Raw genomic sequence first — 23,977 nt, 5'->3', positions numbered from 1 at the left:
AACTATGTATGAACCCAAATACAATGAGTCGGTACCAACAACTGAACCAACTGAACTTTTTTTTTCTCATAATTATTATCAAATTGCACCACCCTTTCTGTAAAATGTCTTAAAAGTTAACTTAAGTACCTGCAATTACTCAGAAAATTTCCAGGAAATTGTCACCAACATACTGTATTTGAAATTAGGGTTAGGATTTATCACAATACCAGATTGTTGATTAATCACAAGCAAAATATAGCACAAATTTCATGATAAATTGTGTAAAAATCAAAGAAAATTCACACCTAGACACTGCTTCATAAAACTTCATCATCCTCGGATATCAGAAAACACAAGACGACAAAGATCGTGCCGCTACAGGAATTATAGTTAAATTGTGGTTAAATATATACTTGAAATCCATACTTAATAATTGTGTTTTTGTAAACTATACAATCGTATTTCAACGGTTCAATATCATCATACATCCACGTTTTTTATAGGTTAAAGTTTAGTTTTTTTTCAGCTGGGCTCATTATTATCATTATCACAGTTAACCATAGACTAAATGCACTGTGCTAACCATGTCATGGATGTATTATAAGAGCTGGATAGGACTCTGTTGCTCAGCCTTGCAGCTAGTTTTTCCAAGTGGTCACTCACGGTATTACAGCGAAAACCCCCCTGTAGCCCAAAAAGCATTTTCCCCGTAGACCACCATTGTAAAAGAGACGTCTGTTGAATTGACGACAGGACACCTCAAACTGCAAACAATATCAATTATGACTCAAATGGTTTTACATTTGTAAAACTTTCCTCGAACTGAGAAAAGCGATTTAAAAATCTGTGACATCATCACAATGTAAAGTCTATTGGCCGAATGGGAACTTGCAGGTGGGGCCAGCGGAGGAAACACCATTGCGCATATTCAGTGGGCTGCACAACGCAGAAGCAAACCCAGAAGCTAGAAACTTTTTTTGGCGTATATGGTCACTCCTCATCACTTCTGGCTCCAAAAATGCACACTTTGTTTTGGTCTCTGAACTGCGAAGTTGTACACTAAAATTGGGCTAAAATTATCATTATTTAAAAGCTTTGTCATTTTTTTTATCTGCATTTGTGTTACTATAAACCGTTTTTTGCAACAAAGGGACAGAACAGTTGTACAAGTTGTACAGTTGATTCATGCCTTAATTTCAAGCCAATTTGATTACTGTAATGTACTTTTTATTGGCCTCCTGAAAGAAACCACTGAGAGACTTCAGCTCTTTCAAAACTCCGCAGCTCGGCTATTAACCAGAACTAAGAGGAGAGAACACATTAGTCCAGTTTTAGCTGCTCTGCACTGGCTTACATGCAAAGCCCTTAATGGGCTAGGACCAAGCTACATGGCTAACTTCCTTGTTAACTGTTTGCCTTCAAGAACACTGTGATCATCTGCTGCTGGTTTATTGGTGGTTCCCAGTAACAGCCGAAAGAAAATCGGAGATTCAGCCTTTGTCAGTTATGCCCCAAAGCTATGGAACACACTACCTGTAGATATCAGGGAAGCCAACTCACTAAATATTTTTTTAAAAGAAAGCCAAAAACTTATCTCATCACTTTAGCCTTCAACTAGCTTTTCAGTCAATTTCACACTTATGCACTACTGCACTTATTTTAAAATGTTGTATTTTACTCTATTTTATACATTCTATGTATTCTATGATTTAACTTATTTTTATTATATTCTTATTCGTTTTATTATTCAGTGTGAATTCTATTTCATGTGTCAGTGGGTTTTCTCTTCCACCTTATATTACGCATTCTAGATATTTTTAGTTCATCAAGTGGGCTTTATTTTCCATCCTATGTTACACAGGTACTGAGGTCAGTGGTTGGTAGATTTGAGAAAATAGACTTTGTTGTGTGTTTTTTAACCCCCGCAGCATCACTAAGGGTGTTTTTTTTTTTTTCTGGGGCAGCTTCAACTTGCGCTCGACAAAGATAAGACCCACAGTGAGGTTAAACCCGTGGGAAGACGTTCTGCGGTAAGCCGAAAGAGGCTTATTTCAGTTAATCAAGGCCAGTGGTGAGTCCGTGTCCATTGGGAAAAAGGAGGTTCTGTTTGCTTATGGCTTCAGAGACCTAGGCGCCGATTTACAGATTGTCCACACATGGTGAAATACTTTCTGAGTTTTTGGTTATTAGGTCTGAAATTACCACCACTGAAGTACACATTTTATGTGTTCTATGTATTCTATTTTCACTTTATTTTAACTTACTTTTACCATTGTTGTCAAGTGGGTTTCATTTTCCATCTTATGTTACATAGGTGCTGAGGTCAGTTGTTGGTAGATTTGAGAAAAGACTGTGGTGTGTGTTTTTTAACCCCCACAGCACCACTAAGGGTGGTTTCTTTCCGGGGCTGCCTCGAGTTGTGCCCAATGTAGAAGAGCAGGATATCACCTCAGTGATCCCTCGAAAATAGCTAAAGACTGGAGGTTGTTTTATTTCTTGTGCAAGAAGAGAAGGAGTCTTCTAAAGAATCCAAGAGAACGTAAGAAGCTGCAAAATTCACTCTACTCAACATTGTTTTCCTGCTCTCCAAAATAATTTCTCTTACAACTATCCTTTTTGTTTTTATAGATGAGATGAATCATTGGTAAATTGTGGAGAACAGTGGTCATAGATGGAAAGTAGAGGGAGTCATGGTGCCACATCCAAATGAAGTGGCCCAGAAAAACTTTGTGACCTCCTATGGGTGAATATACACCAGAGGTGGTGCAGAAATCATATGGCAATTATATTATGTACTGCATTCAAATTATGTAATCACTAAAACTTATTCTGTTATCTTTAGCATGTGTATGAAGTCCCAGCTGGTTGATCTGGAGGTGGAAGGGTACAACCTGTCGTTTATGGATCATTTCCAGCCGGACATCAAAGTATCTGATTGGTGAGAACAATACACATAAAGAGATGAAGGTCCACACACTGTAGCTCCCTTAGATGCAGTTTAATGAGACATCCACCAGTGACGTTTCAAGCTACATGCTGCTACAGTCTGAAGAGCATGTAGCTCGAAACGTCACTGGTGGATGTCTCATTAAAAGGAGCTACAGTGTATGGACCTTCATCTTTCTTTGTTGCATTGTTTCTTTGGTCCAGCACCTGTTTGAAGTTTATTGGATGCACACATCTACTACACTTTTGGGAACAATACACATTAAATATTGTCACAGCTCATTACGTAAATTCCTTAATTAATGGTAAATTGACACAATCTAGATTTAACAGCCAATTATTGTGCAGAGCTAAAAAACATGGCATTAACAATGTCATTATACGTCAACAAATGGAATAATGCTGTAATCTCTTTGAAGACTTTGGAGTCCTAAATTTCAAAACTGTTTCCAAGTCACTCAAAGTAAATAAGCATCTACTGTGCGTTCACATGCTTGTGTGTCTGTCTTACATTAGGTATGCACCACGATGGGATTGTGGCTCTGAATATCAGATCCGCATAGAATTGCTGACTCAAAGTAAGAGGCCTGTCCAACTATTTGCTGAGACGGTTTACTTTGAGCAGTGGAACGATCAGAAATGGAATCAGCTATGAACAGAGCACGAGGCCCTAACTGATAAAATGATGTTTTTAGCAGAGGAACAAATCCCAAAGACAACTCTAGATTGACTGATATTTATTTTTCAGATGACCCATGTATTCCAGGACTACGGACCAGGAGTAAGATACATCCGTTTCACCCACGGAGACAAGGACACACAGTTTTGAGCACAATGGTATGGTATTCGTGTTACAAACAGCAGTGTTGAGATATATCCAGCAATGGAGACATAGCTCTGTGGGATTAATCTAAAGCATGTTTCCTGCCTTTGCCTAAAATTGCACCTTTTATCAGATATTGTACTGTATCTTATACTGACCTTGTAATCGTCCGTCATTTTTCATGTTCATGTTTATGATCACCTTCACCTTTCACAGATGGATCAATGCTAAACTTGTTGCATGTGAAACTTGATGATTTCTCTTTTTAAACCTTTTGTGTTGAAGTTAACTAGATACTTAGTGATTTCATACTGTTGTTATTTCATTTTATTGCATGTGTTATATTTTAACATTATTCTATCACTCACCTTTACCACCCACCTTAGCACCTTTACTCACTCACCTTGCATGGCAGCCCCTGCTATCAGCGTATGCATGTCTGTGTGAATGGGTGAATGTGGCTTGTAGTGTAAAAGCGCTTTCATAATTATCAGAGATAATTATGAACTATAAAATCAAGAAATTATTAATATTAATTAATAATACAGAGCACCAACTGTTAGAGAGCCTCACATGGGGACACCAACTGTTGGATTTGTGAGGAGCACGGTTGGATATTAGCAATTATTAATAATTATCAGAGATAATTATAATGTGTATAATTAATATGAATTAATAATTGCGGGGCACCACCCGGAAACCAGGACCAATAACCAAACAATAAGGTGGTCTCATAAAAGAGTTAATCTAGAATGCTAAAATCTGAGGGATATCAACATTCACAGGTGAATGAAGGTTTGAGTTCGAGCTGTGACTCTCTCAATCAGCCACTTTTCACAATATATAAAACACAATAAGGACAAAAGACTTCTCTTTAAAGATATAACAGTGTTTATTAAACAATAGCAGAGTTAACAAAGTTAGCCGATGCTTTGATCAATAAATCACTATCCTAAAATCTAATCCTACCTAAGCAATAACATACACAAAACAGCTGTGTACAGCGAAAACACATGCAAGCGGGAGCATGTATTTGTGTGTGGGTGTGGGTATGGGTGCGTGGCAAGATGGCGACGTGACTGGGAGGAAGTCATGTCACGCCAAAACCAAATGGCGGAAATGACCATGGTGTCTCGGTTAAAATAGCCAGATGGCGCCGCCTAGAGGTCGGCATCTCTAAACTCACCCAATTCCATGTAAAACTATTATCTGACCGTCAGATGTGTAAGAAGATGTGTGTGTGTGTGTGGGTTAGTGATACGAGAGGGAAGTGTTGTGGGGAAATCTTCAGATGGGCCAATAAATCTTCAGGTCACCCACAACTTAGTATTAAACTCAAAACTTACAAGAGAAAGACTCAAAGAAATACACTGGAAGCTGGTAGAGTTCAGTGTGAATAAGTTTACTCTGCATAAAGAGCAATACAAAGCAAACCGAGGCCTTGATCCCGGGATAAAGAACCTAATGAAAAATCATAAAACATTGAAGTATATACCTCTCATAACCCCTCCTAACGTGGAGCTTTATTGCTAAACCCCACCTCGCTTGATCTTAACACTTTGGTAATAATCCAGACATGACTCAGCTACAGAAAACAAAAGGTGTTTCACACTTCTCTAACAGGTATCAGTTGTACTTGGCCTCTTCCACATTTCTCCCAATACACATGGCCAAGCGGCCTTCGCTCATCACACACAGAAGATTAAAATATGACATTGCTGATTCTCCCCTTCCGTATTCCCTTGGGAACTATCTCTTATAGATGTAAATGTCTTCTTTGCACAATTACTGGCCTATTCATGGAAGGACAGCTTTCCACCACAGAAGAAAGAGGAGGGAAAGCGACCATTGGGGGGGAGAGAAGCGGTTGCTTTGTCCACAGAGAGCGTGCATACGGACGGCAGTCTGTAACGCACGTTGTCTGACTTCTGATCGACAAAGCAACTTACTTTCTCACTCAGTGGCACGAACATAGCAGTCCCAAGCGGGATAAACACAGACAGTCTAGTGTGGTAAACACGACTTAACAGGCAGCAAAATTCAAATATTCCTCAGAGTAAAACAGCACAAAGGGACTCGGTGGTCCGTCAATTCACACAACAAACATGAGCAATAAAGTTTGAAAAGCTAAAAGTTAACAGCACTGAAGATGAAAATACACCATCTAACACTGTCTCCGCCCAGACTTAAGCCTCTTGGTCGCTTCAGAAAGCAAGCAGGGTGTGTGTTTCAGTCCGTCTTTGGTCCATTTCAGATGCTGACGGGGCCGTCCTCATGCTCTGTCAGTGGGTTTCACGGCAAGCTGATCCTTGGCAGTGTGGCGGAGAAAACAGCAGAGTTGACTTAGTTGAAGAAGAGCGGGGCATAGAAGTTATCTGCATCTTCGTGAAGAAATCCTTTTCTTCCTTCCGCAGGCAGTGAAAGTGCTGGTGGCAGCTGTCTGCTCTTGGATCTGGTGATTGTTTGGTTGATCGCAGGGCAAAGTTTCAGCTCGAGGGTGTGCACGGGGTTACCCCCTTTAGTAAACTGGCTCACGAAGGGACAGAGCCTCCTCCTGCATGGTTTGTAGTAGGCAAAGATTTCTGTGTGCAACCAGTAGTTAAAGGGGCGATGACGTCATGGCTGTGTTTCTGTGACTTCCTCTGGTGTTGGAGCGTCTCTGCCAATGATAGATGAGAGTATCCGGACTTAACACCATGATGCGAACTGAGCAGAGCATGTTGGGAGATGGAGTCCATTTTGGACTTGATTGGCGCCCTTCTTGTGATCAGACTTTGTGATTGCATGCAGGCCTGCCTTTGTCTCATGCACATGGAGTATGAGGCCCAACAATATTTAACTGCTTTCTTCAAGGAAAAGGAAACAATTTCACAATGAGAGACATTTAGTTCTTGAGACTCGTGTTAAAATAGAAAAAAAACAAGGTTTGATGGATTTAAATATACTCTATTATTGAAGTTACTTATGTTCGATTTCTCATTGTTTGATTGTTATTGGAAACTGTTAAAGAGTACGGTCTAGACCTGCTCTATGTGAAAAGTGCCCTTAGATGACTTTTGTTGTGATTTGGTGCTATATAAATAAAATTGAATTGTTTGATCATTTTTCTTATATTTTTATCTTTTAATTTTTTTTATTGTGTGATATTTTGCAAGCAGAGCGATGCCAGTTGCACAAACCCAGCTGTGGCCAAAATTGAATGATTGATTATGTAACTCTTGGTAGTATAGGTGGTGTCTCGATCTGAAGGTTGACTATAATTATCTGACAATGGTAACTGTGAAGGGGCCACCAGTCTCAAAGGCCGGGTGGCAGGATGGATGAGGTTGGCCACGTGTGGTTTCAGAAACCTCTGTTTTTATGTGTATAGTCTTTTGCCCTGACCAGCACCACCACTGACCACAAACATCCTCCTGCAGGGCTTTGAGTGTGCTTCAGCCAAGAGAGGGCGTTAAAGATTCCATTAATAAGTGGCCAAGACCAACTCTACCCAAATCTACCTCCAAAATAATTCTCAAATAAGTATATTTAAAATTGGCAGTTAACTAACACATGAAACAATGTTTGCACTCATTGTTTGCATGATCTGTATTGAACTGTGACTGAACTTTTGTGCAAGGCACAAACTGACATCTTTGAGATGGTTAAAATGGTAGGAAGCCTGTGGCCTTCAAGGCGAGTTGCGGTTCTTGCACCTGGCTGACACCTCTATAATCTTAACTTCTAGCCGTTAAGTCATGGAACATGTAAAAATAGCTTACATCTCAGAGTTCTATGAATTATGATGTACAACATAAATAAAGATATATCCAATAGTGTGTTGTTGTTCTAGTCTGTGGACCATATATGGTTTAAGATGTAAGCAGTGGCAGACAAAATGATATAAAAGAGACCAAACAGTTCTTGTGGCCACCTTTTTTTCTTTTTTACTTTTTATAACCTTTTATAACCTCTGCATTAAACTTTTCACTTTTTTTATAACTCATATTATTGTAAAACCTAAATAAAACTGGTTTGTTTTTTTATACACTCCAACCAAAGTTCCTGGTTTTTGCTCATCTCTGAGATCTTCTGACTAGTTCTTTAAGGTAAGCAGACGCCTCTACTGGGATGGGCCGATAGTAGAAATTAAATTTGTTTATTAAAAAGGTTCTGGTGTACTTGAAGTTGTTGCATATTATCAGAATGCAAGTTAAGGTTAAGCATATCTGAATGAGATGTTTATAACTTGTTCAATTGGCATTTAATTAATTTTATTTGATTTAAATTAGATGTTACGGTCAGGGCTCCGAGGCTGCCCTATAAAACCAGGCAAGTGCCCTCAGCTGACAGAGTGGGCCTCCTCCAGAGATAGCCCATTAAAGGGCCATTCCGGAGTACAACCAGTCTCCCACCACTTATCTCATGCATACATTTCCGTTGCTATCCGGCCGTCAGGCATTCCTGACATAATAGGTCTGAAATAAGTGATTCAGCAGCAGCTAGTGATTACAGAAGCCAGGGTGGACATTTGGATTCCCTAAGCAGGCTAAGGCAGTCTTGTGTTTAGACTGTGGGAAGCCCGTTCGACACCTAGGTCAGAGGTTGTAGGACAGCCACCTTCTCACACTGGTAGGGAGTATCGGTTATGTAAGGCAGAAACCATTTCAGATTGTTTATTTAACTAAAAAACTGTGAATACTGTATGTTCATCAGTTTCTTTATGGAAGGTAATTTGAAAAATTTCCCACAGCTGCACCTTGAGAAGACCTAACAGATTTTCTGGTTAGTGGCACACTTTGGGTTGTAGTATTGTGCAGCAGAAGACAGAAGAGTCCTAACAGATTGTTCCAACACAAGTGTATCTGAAAATGTTGAGGGCAGAAATTGTGCAGAACTTCTAAATAATGCAAATCTTGGTTTAAAATCAACACACTTTAAGAGACCATTTAAAATGTAATTTCTTTTTTTAAATGTAAATATTAATATTACCTCTCACTGCATCTGGCTGTTCATTTTTAAAAGGAAGTTCACAGGCAGTGAAGTTAATGTTTTGTACCAAAGAGCCATTATGATCCATGAGAACACTTGATATAAATCACCCTCTGTATTCAACATTCCATATTTTTAATGAAAATTTACACTTGAGCCTGGAGTAAATCATTTTCAGTTTAGTGTTTTTGTATGTCACCTGGTTATGTAAATTGTTAGGAAAAGATGCCCTGTACAGGATCAGAGTAGGACAGTGTGATGCTGTTCTCAGGTGTTCACAAGTGGAGTGAGTAAGTTATGTGGAGGCATCACTGAGTGCTGTGATCTCATTATTTCTGACAACATCCATATGTTTGGGCCAGGATGAGTGCTGCTCAGCTTTGGACAAAAAGAATAAACATCCACAGTGTGACCGCTCAGATTGTAAGGCACTCTGTTTGTGAATATTATTGTAACAGGTGTAAGAGAAATATTCTTTGCACTGCTGTGTATGTTACGATGCTGAAATCTGAATTGGGAAACATTTTGGTTGAAGGATGTTTTACAATTCTTTTTGTATTTCTCATCCCTGTCATCTGTCAAAAATGTATATTTTCATAAACCTTATTTTTAACCATCAAGTCAGACAACATCATGTATAGTATTTGAAGTTAGTTTTATTCATAATACTGGTTTATTGTGATGTTTTATCACACGGAAGATACAGTACAACTTTGATGTCAAGTTGAATAAAGATCAAAGACTCCAAGAAACTCATTCTCTATTGCAAATCAACGTTTTCTGGTTAATTTGATTTCAGTGTCACCTCAGTTTCTTTTTAAAGTCTTTGTCTCAGTAGTGCACACCTTTTTATTCAGTCAATAAGTTATGAGTTATTCTCACTGTATTTACAAATCTAATTCAAACGCACATTATATGGAATCAAATAATGGTCATAAATATTTTGAGCTTGTGAAATGGTTTGTGAATGTGTAAAAATATTTTGTGCATGTGTGAAAAAGTTTTGTGCACACAGATATAATTCGGACGTGTAAAAAGTTTTGGTAGCTGTCAAAATATTTTGTGTATGTGTAATTAAAATTTGTTCGTAAACTCGTAGAAACATCCACAGGGATGAATTCACCATCAGCTGTACCTGTGCCAACAAACAGAATAAGATTAAAATGCAAAAGCAATCGCTGCAAAGAAAATATAGTCAACTTACTGCAAATTTACTGACTTATGGCTATCATTAACCTTACCTAAGCTAATAGCTAACGCTATCAACGCTAACACAAAATTGTAAATACTAAGGAGTGTCTAACTATGTGTTATTACGTACAGTTCATCATAGTTGGTTTGCCTTCAGCCTGAAAAGTTCCTGCCAGCGTTGATGCTGCTACTTCAGTGACACTAGCAGACATTTGCTAACAGAAAGCTACATTACTGTTCTATCCTGGGTACATAAAGCAGCCTTCCTGAACTTGGAAATATGCATTTGGACAACTGCGTTGCTTTACAATAACAGCAAACTAACTATAACCTAAATACACAACACATTAAATGTTTACCATTAACATCTATAGCATCCTCAAGTACAATTAAACCCACCTGGATCGCGGGAGAGCCTGCACTGTCGTCCATCTTTCAAGACCTGTAGGGGGATGATCATAGACTGTAAAAAATGTGGACGTAGTGACCAGAAGTGACTGTATTTGGATGAGAGTGTGGAGCTGACCATAGCACTAGCTGCTAGCTTCGTTAGCAAGGTGCATTTACAATCTATGGTTAACGGTGATAATGCTAATGCTAATGCTAATTTCTGCTGGCACAAAACAGGCCTAAAACCTTTAAAACAAAATATACTTACTGGAACAAAACTGAACATCCGACCCCTTAGAGGGTCTTTTATCACAGCCAAACGCTGAACAAGACTCTTTTAGGCGGTGAAAATGTTACGATTAACTTACATGAACTGAAAACACACTGTGAAATAGCCGCAGCTATGCCTATACTCTGTGAATCTGGGGTTATGCCATGGTTACATTACGTAATCAACGTTGTTGCCGTGGTAGTGACTTGTCAATCACAACGTAGCCACGCCCTAAAGCATACGTTGCTTTATTATCTATTTCACTCTAAATGGGACCATATGGGACAGTATTTACTGAGGTAATAAATTAAGTGAGAATTAGGGTCATTTTCCCATAGACTTCTATACAATTGGACTTCTTTTTGCAGCCAGTGGAGTCGCCCCCTTCTGGCCATTAGAAAGAATGCAGGTTTAAGGCACTTCCACATTGGCTTCACTTTTCAGGCCGGGAGTGAGCTACCCGCTTGAGAGGGCTGAACATAACAGAACCATTGGCCCTCTGATTGGACAGAGTGACTCTGCGTTTGATCAATCGGAGTTCACACATAAAAAATCTGTACTCATAATTTGCAGTTTGTAGTTGTTACTTCACTGTCGCACACAAAGGTGGGAAATTTGTGTGTCCGTCTCTCAGACTTTGTGAAACCTTGCTGTTGACAAAAATCCTACACATACACAAAATATTTCTACAGCTACAACAATGTTTTACACATATGCAAATTATGTCTGTGTGCACAAAACTTTGACACACATGCACAAATATTTCTACAGCTGCAAAAACATTATTACACATTCACAAACCATTTCACATGCTCAAAATATTTATGACCATTATTTGATCCCATAGAATTTGCTTGTGCAACAAACCTCCTCAGTACTGTTAACCTAGATTTGGTAAGTGGTGTGGAGAAGGCTGCGACGGAACTTAGAGTAGTACACATTTACGGCCTTTTTTCTTAGGTTCAGGGGGCTCCAGGGCAGCCAGTATTGCCTCATCAAACACATTCTTTAATCCTTTCTGTGGAAACAAAATATTAATATTCAAAACAGCTACCTTCCAAATACAAATTATCATCTTCAGGGAACTAATTGCGAAAGAAGGCTGAGTAGAAATGGAGCAAGGCAGACAAAATTTTCCTTTATTCAAATAACATTATACTAGACTGCATTGGTTTCATGCACCTTTCAACACACACATACACTCACCACCCATGCATCACATACACCACTGATCCCACTGACTACACGCCTCACATTGTAAATATTCAATTATCTCTTTAATTTGCTTAAATAGATATCTTTTGTTGAAGCTATATCACGGTGTGTCTCCCTTTTGTTGTGGCCACTTTAGCCAGGTCATGACATCATGAAAATTTCCATTGAGCCAAAATAATTTTGTTAATTTTGTTATTTACCCTTTAGTGTTGTTGCATGACAACCAGTCATGGACATCCTAAGGACAATATGCCTCATAAAGGCAGCTTTGCAGAACAGGCTCTTTGAATGGACTATCTGATGTTTGCTTGCTTCTCAGTCGTATTCATTGAAAGGTAGATTAATGATAATGCATTTGAAGTCCAATGATTGCATCAGTGTTGTGCTGTTGTAATTTGAGGGAACAATGCATTGCAGTAATGATAACCAGACCTCATTGGGAATAAAATCCATCTCCTCAGTATTATTGATTTGTTGACGTTGTCAACGTCAGAGAAAGAGCCTGTTTTGGTCCAGGATGAATGCTAAATGGTTTGGGACAACATTATCCACAAGTTGAACTTCTTCATGAAAGCTGTGCAGCATTACTGTTTGGCATATCGGTCTTATGGAAATCTTCTTTGTACTGCCGCTTTGCAACACACTGTAATGTGTAAGGTGTGATGAAGGATATGTGTAATGTTCAACTATTTTTGTTGTAGAATCACTTCTATTTTAAAAAAATATATCTTTTTGTAGTTTGACACACAAAACTACACACTTAAAACTAAATATTTTCTGTCCTGTTGAAGAATTGTTAAGAGTTAAATTGAAGAATTCTACAAACTAACAACTATGTATGAACTCAAATATAATGATTGAGTACCAACAACTGAACCAACGTAACACATTTTTTTTTCATTGTTTTCTCATAATTTGTACCAAATTGCACCACCCTTTTTGTAAAATGTCCTTAAAGTTAACCATTAAAAGACCAGTGTGTAAGATTTAGTGGCAGAAATGGGATATAATATTCATAAGTGTGTTTTAATTTTTGTATAATCCTATGAAAATAAGAATCGTTGTGTTTTCGATACCTTAGAATGAGCCCTTTATATCTACAGAGGGAGCAGGTCCCCTTCCATGGAGGCTGCCATGTTGCACCGCATGTTTCTACAGTAGCCCAGAACGGACAAACAAACTCTGATGCTAAAGAGGGCTGTTTGCGTTTTTCGTGTCCACTGTAGGTTCTCCTACATGCTTGGAAGGGGAGGGTGAAGGGAATTCAGTTGGTTGCAATCTGCAACCTCACCACTAGATGCCACTAAAACTTACACACTAGTCCTTTAAGTACCTGCAAATTACTCAGAAAATTTCCAGGAAACTGGTATAAAATTAAAGGATCTGTAAAATAATATCTTACCAATACATGTGCTGATTAAGTCAGTCACCAACATACTGTATTAGAAATTAGGGTTAGGATTTTATCACAATACCAGATTATTGATTAATCACAAACAAAATATAGTAAAAAAAAACATGATAAATTGTGTAAAAATCAAAGACTCCAAGATTTTCATTCTGAAAGTTGTTCATACCTTGATGCTGCTTCATAAAACTTCATCATCCTCGGCTATCCGCAAACACGAGACACCAAGGAACTATGGTTAAATCGTCGTTAAATAGTATTTTCAGTTGGCCCGCCCACACCGGAAATTTCCTTTAAGTAAACATTGGAGGGTTCGTTTTTCATTCATACGGCGTATACAGAAACTCATCAGGGTGGGCGGAGTCAGCAGCGATACTGGCGTCCTGCAGCTGCTGCAGGATCGATTATTGGCTACAATAATAATAGGGTACAATATAACGGGGAACAAGATCCTTCGCTTTCGGGTATCTTTGCTGCGTTGTATTAGCTGTTACCCCCCCTCCCCCCTCCCGCCCTCCGCGCTCGTCGCGCTCGTCCAGGCGGACGTGCGCCCCGGTGTTAATAACGAACGCTTCTTTTGGTGAACTGTCAGAAACAAGGAACACCTTTTGGAAAGAAGTATGACTTACAGACGACGTAGAAACAGGTCTGACCGAAAGTGACTGTCGTTACTTCTGAAAGTAGATGAACTGTAGTCATTTGCTAAATTTAGATTGATTGGTAACGTTTGTATCGGAGCTGCTTATTTCTAGTCTTTCCTCGAACCTAACAGTTACTTCCGCGTCGTGTAGCTTTATCGTTTATAAATAACTGTAGCCATATATGAGATATCGCTGCTGCATAAGCAGTCACACACAAACCTGTCTTCGTCAGACGGTCGAGAAGCGATTGTAGCGATTGAGCATATTAAGCTGTATTGCCTGTAAAGTCGTTAGTAGTCTGGGTCTGTCCCAGGCATGAAGAGGAAACCTATGGGCTCAAGTCACAGCTCTGATTCACCCTCAAGTCGCAGTCAGTCTGCTGCTTCGTCATGTTCGCTTTCAAAAGCAGAAGTAAGTGCTTTACACGACCCTCAACACGAAGTCAGTGCTTAATGAACTTCAACTGAATTGCACCTACAAGAATTATTAAACTACCGTGGATTAAACAGTTGATAGTGGTTGAACGATTACCACACTTTGTTTTGGTCTTTTTCATTTTGGGAAAGAGGTGCAGGTGGTTCAGCACGAGGGAACTCACTTTCATTTTTAAGGGGAGAAAAACAGAACAGAAACCATTAGAAAGAGAAAGTATACAAATGCGCTAAAAACAATTGGCTAAAATTATCAGTATTTAAGAGCTTTGTCATTAAAAAAAAAAAAATAAAACCTGCATTTGTAAACTTTTTTTGCAACATAGGAACAGAACAGTTGTAAACATACAAAAGGTTCAACATTGCATGAATCAAGAGTCACAGACTCAAAATGAAACTAAATGAGTCAAATATAAATATCAAGACAAGCATACAAACAGACAATATAAAGAGGATAAAAAAAGTGAAACAGAACAACAACAACAACAAAAAAAAAAGATAAAAAGGCACATGACAAAATATATCATAATATAACATCAGTCATTCATGGAGAAACATCAGTCCTATTTAATTCCAGCAGTCTTATGGATTTCTTATTTTTAAGAAATTTAACATTGGGTAAAAAAAATGCTATTAGAACAAAGACATTTTCTACTTAACCAACTGTTATATGCTGTGTGTAACAGCAACAAAATAACAGACAATGTCCTGAGGCTAAAGAAGAGTGTGGGGTTGACTTTGGTGAATAAGTATGAACTTTCCCAACATTTCAAGGTTTTCTCGCAGGTAAAGAACAAATGGATGGGGGTTCTTCACATTTTCCACAAAAGGCACAAGAGCTTTCAACATCTGTAAATTCAGCTAAAAACAAATTAGAGGGATAAATCTTGTGTAAGAGTGTAAAGTGGGTGTCCTTGACTTTGTTGGAGATGCAATATTTGTATGGTAGAAGCGAAGCCTTCTTCCAGCAAATATTGTCAATGCATAACCTCTAAAATGATTCACCTTTAGGTCTAACTTTGTTCTTTCTTTGAAGAGTCAGGCGCATATGCTTGTTAAATTTTTATGTGCGAGTTCAATTTCATTTAGTATCAAAGACAGTAACATAGTTTCCTTGTCTCCACATACTGAATAACATTTAGTTTTTTTCTTGTTTGTTTAATACTGAGACAAAATGTTGACATACATGATGATATAGGCAGTGTGGGAGGGGTGTTGGTCCATAGCGTTTTAAAACTAAACTCATTATCCAAAGCTCCACCTTATCTGTGCCCTGTCTGTTCTCGTCAGTTCTTCCCTGTTCCTCTGGAGATCCTGGAGGAGATCTTCCTGAATCTTCCTCCTGAACAGGTGGTTCATCTTTGTCGGTTAGTGTGCCGTCAATGGAAAGAAGTGGCTGACAGTGAATCTCTTTGGAGAGACCGATGTAGAAGAGAAGGATATCGCCTCCGTGATCCTGCCAAAATACCTAAAGACTGGAGGTTGTTTTATTTCCTGTGCAAGAAGAGAAGGAATCTTCTCAAGAATCCAAGAGGAGAACGTAAGAAGCTGCAAAATTAAAGGACCAGTGTGTAGGATTTAGTGGCATCTAGAGGTGATATTGCAGATTGCAACCAACTGAATACCCTCCCTTTCCAAGCATGTAGGAGAACCTACGGTGGTCGCAAAACCAGCAAATAACACAAAAGACCCTCTCTAGAGCCATTGTCTGGTTTGCCCATTCTGGGCTACTGTAGAAATATGGCGGGCTCCGTGGAGGAGAACCCACTCCTATGTAGACATAAAGAGCTCATTCTGAGGTAACAAAAACACAATGATTCTTATTTTCAGGTGATTATACACTAATTAAAACATATTTATGAATATTTTATTCCACTTCTGCCAAGTCCGTTCCACTAGATGTCACTAAATTCTACACAATGCACCTTTAACTCTACTCAACATTGTTTTCCTGCTCTCCAAAATAATTTCTCTTACAACTATCCTTTTTGTTTTTATAGATGAGATGAATCATTGGCAAATTGTGCAGAACGGTGGTGATAGATGGAAAGTAGAGGGAGTTATGGTGCCACATCCAAATGAAGTGGCCCAGAAAAACTTTGTGACCTCTTATGGGTGAGTTTACACCATAGGTGGCGCAGAAATCATATGGCAATCATATTATGTACTACATTCAAATTATGTAATCACTAAAACTTATTCTGTTATCTTTAGCATGTGTATGAAGTCCCAGCTGGTTGATCTGGAGGTGGAAGGGTACAACCCGTCGTTTATGGATCACTTCCAGCCGGACATCAAAGTATCTGATTGGTGAGAACAATACATATAAAAAGAAGAAGGTCCACACACTGTAGCTCCCTTAGATGCAGTTTAATGAGACATCCACCAGTGACGTTTCAAGCTACATGCTGCTACAGTCTGAAGAGCATGTAGCTCGAAACGTCACTGGTGGATGTCTCATTAAAAGGAGCTACAGTGTGCGGACCTTCATCTTTCTTTGTTGCATTTTTTCTTTGGTCCAGCACCTGTTTGAAGTTTATTGGATGTGTGCATCTACTACACTTTTGGGAACAATACACATTAAATATTGTCACAGCTCATTACGTAAATTCCTTAATCAAAGGTAAATTGACACAATCTAGATTTAACAGCCAATTATTGTGCAGAGTTAAAAAACATGGTATTAACAATGTCATTATACGTCAACAAATGGAATAATGCTGTAATCTCTTTGGAGACTTTGGAGTCCTAAATTTCAAAACTGTTTCCAAATCACTCAAAGTAAATAAGCATCTACTGTACGTTCACATGCTTGTGTGTCTGTGTTACATTAGGTATGCACCACGATGGGATTGTGGCTCTGAATATCAGATCTGCGTAGAGCTGCTGAATCAAAGAAAGAAGGTTGTCCAAACATTTGCTCCTGAGACGGTTTACTTTGAGCAGTGGAACGATCAGAAATGGAATCAGGTATGAACAGAGCACGGGGCCCTAACTGATAAAATGATGTTTTTAGCAGAGGAACAAATCCCAAAGACAACTCTAGATTGACTGATATTTATTTTTCAGATGACCCATGTATTTCAGAACTACGGACCAGGAGTGAGATACATCCGTTTCACCCACGGAGGCAAGGACACACAGTTTTGGGAAGGATGGTATGGTATTCGTGTTACGGACAGCAGTGTTGAGATATGTCCAGCAATCGAGACATAGCTCTGTGGGATTAATCTAAAGCATGTTTCCTGCCTTTGCCTAAAATTGCACCTTTTTTCAGATATTGCACTGTATGTTATACTGACCTTGTAATACGCAGTCATTTTTCATGTTAAAGGATTCTTTATTTAACTTAAAAAACGAAATACTCTATGTGCATAAGTTTCTTTATGGAAGGAAATTTGAAAAAATTGTGACATGTAGATTTTCTGTGTAGTAACACAGCACACCTTGAATTGTAGCATTGTACAACAGAAGACAGAAGAGTTGTAACAGATTTGTTCCAATGCAAGTGTAATTGAAAATCTTGTCAGAAATTGTGCAAATCTTGCTTTAAAGTCAACACACTAAAAGAGACCATTTAAAGGAGTTAACAGAAATGTAACTTTCTTTAAATGTAAACACTATTATTACCTCTCATTGCATCTGGCTGTTCATTTTTAAAAGGAAGTTCACGGGCAATGAAGTTAATGTTGTTTTAGTACCAAAGAGCCATTATGATCCCTGAGAACACTTGATATAAATCACCCTCTGTATTCAACATTCCATATTTTTAATGAAAACGTACACTTGAGCCTGGAATAAATCATTTTTCAGTTTAGTGTTTTTGTATGTCACCTGGTTATATAAATGGAAAAGATTCCCTATACAGTATCAAGAGTAGTTTTGAAGAACAGGGTCGTCAGTGGACTGTCTGATATTATTCTCAGGTGTTCGCCTGTAAAGTGGAGTGAGTTATGTGGAGGCATCATTGTGTGCTGTGATCTCATTATTTCTGACAACATCCATATGTTTGGGCCAAGATGAGTGTTGCTCAGCTTTGGACAAAAAGAATAAATATCCACACTCTGTTTGTGAACACTACTGTAACAGCTGTAATAGAAATATGCTTTGCACTGCTCTGTAATGTATATGTTATTATGCTGAAATCTGAAGTGGGAAACATTTTGGCTGAAGAATGTTTTACAACTCTTTGTATTTCTCATCCCTGTCATCTGTCAAAAATGTGTATTTTCATAAACCTTCTTTTTCACCATCAAGTCAGACAACATCATGTATAGTATTTGAAGTTAGTTTTATTCATAATACTGGTTTATTGTGACGTTTTATCACACGGAAGATACAGTACAACTTTGATGTCAAATTGAATAAAGATCAAAGACTCCAAGAAACTCATTCTCTATTGCAAATCAACATTTTCTGGTTAATTTGATTTCAGTGTCACCTCAGCTTCTTTTTAAAGTCTTTGTATCAGTAATGCACACATTTTTATTCAGTCAATAAGTTATGAGTTATTCTCACTGTATTTACAAATCTAATTCAAGCCCACATCTAGGCATGGATATAGTAAAAGACAAAAGCAAATACTACTACTTCAGTCATTCAAAAAACTTCACAGGATCTCAAACTATGTATAGCATTTTGTAAGAACTGTCACAATGTGTTGCTGACGTAACAATGCTGCAAGTATTTTCAGTCATCAAAATAGTTCTTTACCCTGGTTTTGCTAAAATGCACCTACAAAGTTAAACTTCTGCAACTTGTGTTGATAAGCAGTAAAAGATACACATCACCTTCATGTTAACTGATGTCTGTCACAAAAAGTAAAGGACTGGGAAACTGTATGCGTGTAGTGGCTTAAACTGACAGTGACTATTTGTGATACAAGACTTCCAATGGCGTGTTCACATTGTATTTAAACATCTAGCTCCGTACATTTCCCACTTCTTTGTCAGCCTCTGCGGATCTGGACTCTGACAGGCGTCAATTTGCCAGGTTGTTTTTGGCAAACTAGAAGTGAGATGGAGCATAGCCTAGAAATGTCTAACTGTCAAATACTTCTTAGATCTGCCCGTAGGCGATGTTGACATTGAACATGAAATTATGTGGAGAAATAAAATGACTCCTATTAACCCTTTGAGTAATGTGTTCTTAAAAAAATGTTTGGAAAACAAAATATTTGAGTTTTAAGACTTTAGCAGGATTTATATCGCTGTATACCCCACCAGAAGAATGAGGCAGTGGCAATGAAATGCAGCCCTGCGTGTTAAGAACATACAGTATAGTGTAAATGCTAAACATGAAGAGAATTACTAGAAAAGTAAGAAACAGATGTAGGACATACAAAGACAGAATTTGAGCATCTTGCTAAGTCATCATTATCAGCTTGTTTGTGCTTTACAGGCAGTCAATAAAACAGTAGTAAAAATCCCATTTCATAGTCCTTTTGGAACAGCCTTTCTGCTAAGTGAACGCTAAAACATAATGTGGTTGAACTGAAAGGTTATTTAGAAGTGTCCTCTACAATTTATTGATATATATATTTTAAGTGTTCAGTGTTCACACCATGTAAGGCCATTTCAACAGCATCAAATCATCACAAACAGCATCAAAATGTTACTCAATCTTAAAAATCATGCTCAACATTGAATATGTATTTAGGTTAAGTCAGTCAGGAGGCAAAATATTTCACGGTATTTCAACTCATGCTGGAATGTGCTTGTGCAACAAACCTCTTCAGTACTGTTAACCTAGATTTGGTAAGTGGTGTGGAGAAGGCTGCGACGGAACTTAGAGCAGTACACATTTACGCCTTTTCTTAGGTTCAGGGGGCTCCAGGGCAGCCAGTATTGCCTCATCAAACACATTCTTTAATCCTTTCTGTGGAAACAAAATATTAATATTCAAAACAGAGCTACGTTCCAAATACAAATTATCATCTTCAGGGAACTAATTGTGAAAGAAGGCTGAGTAGAAATGGAGCAGGGCAGTCAAAATTTTCCTTTATTCAAATAACATTATACAAGACTCTCCTCGTGATCAAGTTGTCTCAGTATAGACAAAAGCCCATGGAAAATTTTGATGCTGCAGTAGAAAAAAAACGTTCTCACTGTCTAAGACAGAATGTAGCATAAATGCTTCGTAGGGTACAAATGATACTGAGAAGCTCAATACTGAGATAATAACAGAGTCTTGAATTAAGAAAACAAAAGAAAACTGTTATGTCCAGCTACACAGACTTGCACACATAGTGCTGACAACAGAAAGGAGAACTGAAGATTGGCACTCTTGTCATATTAGGCATCATGGGTACTTGTGATTAGATCAAGTTGAAAAGAAAGCACACATGAACAGAAGGAAAAAAAGTTAATGGGCACAAAGTTGTTTTTTTTTTTTTTTAAAGTTTAAAAGAGCGTTGTAGTTAATTTAGTGACAGACATTTCTTTACAATGAGTAAGCAGCAGACGATCGAGAGGCAAAGCAAGATGCAAGAAGACATCAGAACAAACAGCATTTTCTCTTTCTCTGAGTTTCAGGGGGCTCTAAAGCGGCTAGGATAGCCTCATCAAATACGTTCTTCAGTCCCCGCTACAGACAGAGGAAAACAAGGGAGAAAGACAGGCATACAACACAGAGTTAGATGAAGTCTGAAGCCAAATGTTGTTAGCAAAAGCATTTCCACCCTCGTTAGGAAACCGACATTTAAACACATGCTTGCCACACCAGCTTTACGTGTTATTAAATAGGAGATCTTACCTGTGTTAGGGCGGAGCACTCGACATATTTGACTGCCTTAAGGTCACGAGCCAGCTTTTCTGCTGTCTCGGGGGTGATTGGCTTCTGTTTGTTCTTGGCTAACTTCTCCACTGTGGAGGGATCGTCACGCAGATCAATCTGAGTGCCTACCAACAGGAACGGGGTCTTGGGACAGTGGTGAGTTATTTCAGGAACCCACTGGAGAAAAGAAAGCCCCACAAAGACAAAACACTTATCATCAAAGGGAAGATACACTCAATTAAATTTTGTGCTACATGTAGAATGTTATGCATGAAATTGCTATGAAGTTAGGTCTGATGATGGAATATAATTATTCCCAAAAAAACTATTGTAGCTCGGAAGAAGGGGATTTAATGGGTAAAAAGAAGGGATGCCTGAAGATTCTGGGGTCCTGGTGTAACTAAAAGAAACCATTTGTTCTTGATTCTTGGTAAAGGAAGAAGGATGTTTTACTTTCATATAATCTCTGTCATGGTGCCATACTTGTTCAGGAAAGGAACAACACTTTTTATATTGGTTATAGGTTGTAAATGAGTAGATATACTGTATATGCGTATACAGTATGGCTACACTTGTATATATATGTATGCTCATGTATATTATTTATTGGCTATTATTTTGTTTAACTTGTGTATTCATTTATTTTTCTCACATTCCATGTAACTTGGTCACACACACAAAACATAAAAACTAGATTGTAACCATCATGAACTGAACTTCCTCATTAACAAAACAGGATCCACAAGTTAGCCAAATATTTTTGAAATGCCTCGGGAAATTCTGCACATCCGCAAGACTGAATCATATTCCTAAACCTAATATTCATGTTCTGTTTAACAAACCTGAAACTATCACAAGACAGTAGTCAAATTGTTTTCAACAACTTTATAATCTGGCTTTTCAAAATACCCCCTACTTCACACTTTGTCATCTGAGACATCAGATGATCTAAGATCAAAAGATCCATTGCCATTCCCCGTAAAAGTGGCAGTTAAGAGTCTACAAAGGAAAAACTGGAGTCTTATTTTCTACCTGAGTTTTGTGGCCACTGCCTTGTTATATGCTGATGTGTGTTGGGTTAACAGCATTAGGTTTCGTTTCATATATTTTGTTCTTACAATAGCTAATTTTTAGGTTTCGTTTCATATCTTGTACCCCTTTTATTGGACTGCTTTGCAAGGGAATCACTTATTAATTGATCGATTGTATCGAAAACATTGTTGAGTATGTATTAGTTTGTGTGTTAGCGTTGCTACCGCTGTGGCAGTATGTTTTTCATATGTTTGACCTGACTGACCTTCCCTAGTATACTACTTTACAAATCTCCAATGACTTAATAATACAGAGAAGGAGGATGTTAGATGTGCATATGAGCAACTCCACTGCTATAAGATAAACTCAATGCACTCACCTTTTCTTTAACATTCTCAAATGAGGAAGGTGAAACAACTGAGAAACAGACTAAGAAGACATCCGTCTGTGGGTAGCTTAGTGGTCGTAACCTGTCATAATCCTCCTGACCTATAAAGAGAACAAACTGCAAATTAACTGACTGTATGACAAACTAATAACTGTAGTTCATTCAGTTAAGAGACAAATTCAAATGAAAGAGGAAAACATAATCTTACCTGCTGTATCAAATAAGCCAAGGGTGTATGGTTCACCCCCGATCATTACAGTTACTGCATAGTTGTCAAACACCTGTAAGAAAAGAACGACAAGAATGTCATAGTTTGTTCAGAAGTATTTCTTACTTTCTTTATAAAATGTTGGGTCTGCGTAAACATGCATCAGACTGTGAAAGTACACAAAACTTACTTACTGTTGGTACATATTCAGAGGGGAATTTGTTGGTGGTGTATGAAATCAATAGGCAGGTTTTTCCCACTGCTCCATCCCCCACCACCACACATTTGATAGTCTGCATCTCTGTGCTTTTCTGATACTGCTGGCAACAACGTTAGCTGCTGGGAGATGTGATAACTCGTTAGAACATCTACTATGTATAAAACATGTAAACAATACCCCTGAAATAACTGAAGGTTATTCAAAAATCCACCTTTATGAACAGTTACAGACAACCTTGATTAAACAAGACAAACTAATGGGAAAAGTCAGACTGTTCAGTGTCACACCCCACCACCAAAACTGTTAGAGCTAACGTTTGCTAATGATAACGTTGACCAACATTACTCATTTGCTAACACTAAGTAACTTGTAATTATCTTTCCAACTTTAATATTTGAAACATAGGTCCATAATAGAATTTGACACTAAATACTTTAACAAACGTGTGACGTTTCTGAAAATGAAATCGGTTTGTTGTATCGGTTAGCAAGCTGAGCTAATGCAGCGCTAGCAATCATTTGACAATGCTAGCTGGTTAGTTAGCTAGCTTTGCCACCGTTAGCTTATAAACTAGCTAACGTTGGCATTAGTTGCTGTGTCTGAGTTCCAGCTGACAAAGGCGAAACATGAAACTAATATCCAACGTTGTATTTCTAAATCAGCTGCAGACAGAGGTGTCAGAAAATGTTTGTATTACGTACCAGTGTACCTCCGTATCTCTGCTAGCTCGTCTGTTTCGCCGGGCGTTGGCACCAGCGAGCAGCAACTTGGTACGGTCAGTGTGGAGCTGAATTGCTGTCGAACAACACGCATCACAACCGGATATCACCTTCAACATAAAATATCCTGCATGCTTTGCAAAGTCCAAATTATTCAGGAGAGGAAATTCTGCAAGAGAGGAACCAAAGTGGATATAAAGATGCTCAAATTAAATCCATAGCTGTTTTTTATACTGCATGTACTTTTATATAGGCTAATTTATTTAGAGAGACTTAAAGGACAGGTTCACAATTGTTCAACTCTGTCTTAAAACAACAGTCAGGAGTTCAAATGAACATTGAAACAGATTTTCCTTGATTAATTTTC

The 23,977-nt window shown here is 38.3% G+C and overlaps 3 protein-coding genes and 1 long non-coding RNA gene across 5 annotated transcripts; 2 read left to right on the top strand and 2 right to left on the bottom strand.

Moving 5' to 3' along the window:
* Positions 1-1,985: 1,985 nt before the first annotated feature.
* On the top strand, positions 1,986-3,904 carry LOC121896216 (F-box only protein 6-like). The gene is given in 6 exon segments (XM_042409962.1): positions 1,986-2,053; positions 2,362-2,521; positions 2,611-2,725; positions 2,825-2,920; positions 3,445-3,572; positions 3,672-3,904. Coding segments are annotated over 4 exon segments (429 nt in total). The 5' UTR covers positions 1,986-2,053; positions 2,362-2,521; positions 2,611-2,672; the 3' UTR covers positions 3,824-3,904.
* A 5,725-nt stretch (positions 3,905-9,629) lies between these two features.
* On the bottom strand, positions 9,630-10,848 carry LOC121895368. Its single transcript, XR_006095760.1, has 3 exons — positions 10,572-10,848; positions 10,313-10,355; positions 9,630-9,857 (listed from the first exon to the last, which is right to left on the bottom strand). It is a non-coding gene; the product is annotated as an uncharacterized LOC121895368 (long non-coding RNA).
* A 2,906-nt stretch (positions 10,849-13,754) lies between these two features.
* LOC121895365 (F-box only protein 6-like) lies at positions 13,755-18,661 on the top strand. The gene is made up of 6 exons (XM_042408435.1): positions 13,755-14,249; positions 15,560-15,809; positions 16,270-16,384; positions 16,484-16,579; positions 17,104-17,239; positions 17,339-18,661. Exons 1-6 carry the CDS (start codon positions 14,154-14,156, stop codon positions 17,483-17,485), a joined length of 840 nt encoding a protein of 279 aa, XP_042264369.1. The 5' UTR covers positions 13,755-14,153; the 3' UTR covers positions 17,486-18,661.
* On the bottom strand, positions 18,542-23,700 carry LOC121895366 (cell division control protein 42 homolog). Of its 2 annotated transcripts, none has more exons than XM_042408437.1 (6): positions 23,593-23,700; positions 22,866-23,010; positions 22,672-22,744; positions 22,455-22,564; positions 21,023-21,220; positions 18,542-20,146 (listed from the first exon to the last, which is right to left on the bottom strand). In XM_042408437.1, exons 2-6 carry the CDS (start codon positions 22,968-22,970, stop codon positions 20,057-20,059), a joined length of 576 nt encoding a protein of 191 aa, XP_042264371.1. In that variant the 5' UTR covers positions 22,971-23,010; positions 23,593-23,700; the 3' UTR covers positions 18,542-20,056. The 2 variants fall into 2 exon arrangements, with proteins under 2 accessions (XP_042264371.1, XP_042264370.1); XM_042408436.1 differs by lacking the exon at positions 18,542-20,146 and adding an exon at positions 20,244-20,854.
* Positions 23,701-23,977: the final 277 nt, after the last annotated feature.

The sequence above is a fragment of the Thunnus maccoyii genome, chromosome 4, assembly GCF_910596095.1.
Source record: "Thunnus maccoyii chromosome 4, fThuMac1.1, whole genome shotgun sequence".
Classification (NCBI taxonomy): Eukaryota; Metazoa; Chordata; class Actinopteri; order Scombriformes; family Scombridae; genus Thunnus; species Thunnus maccoyii.
Note: the sequence above shows the minus strand (reverse complement) of the source record. Positions and strands in the feature narration are given on the sequence as shown.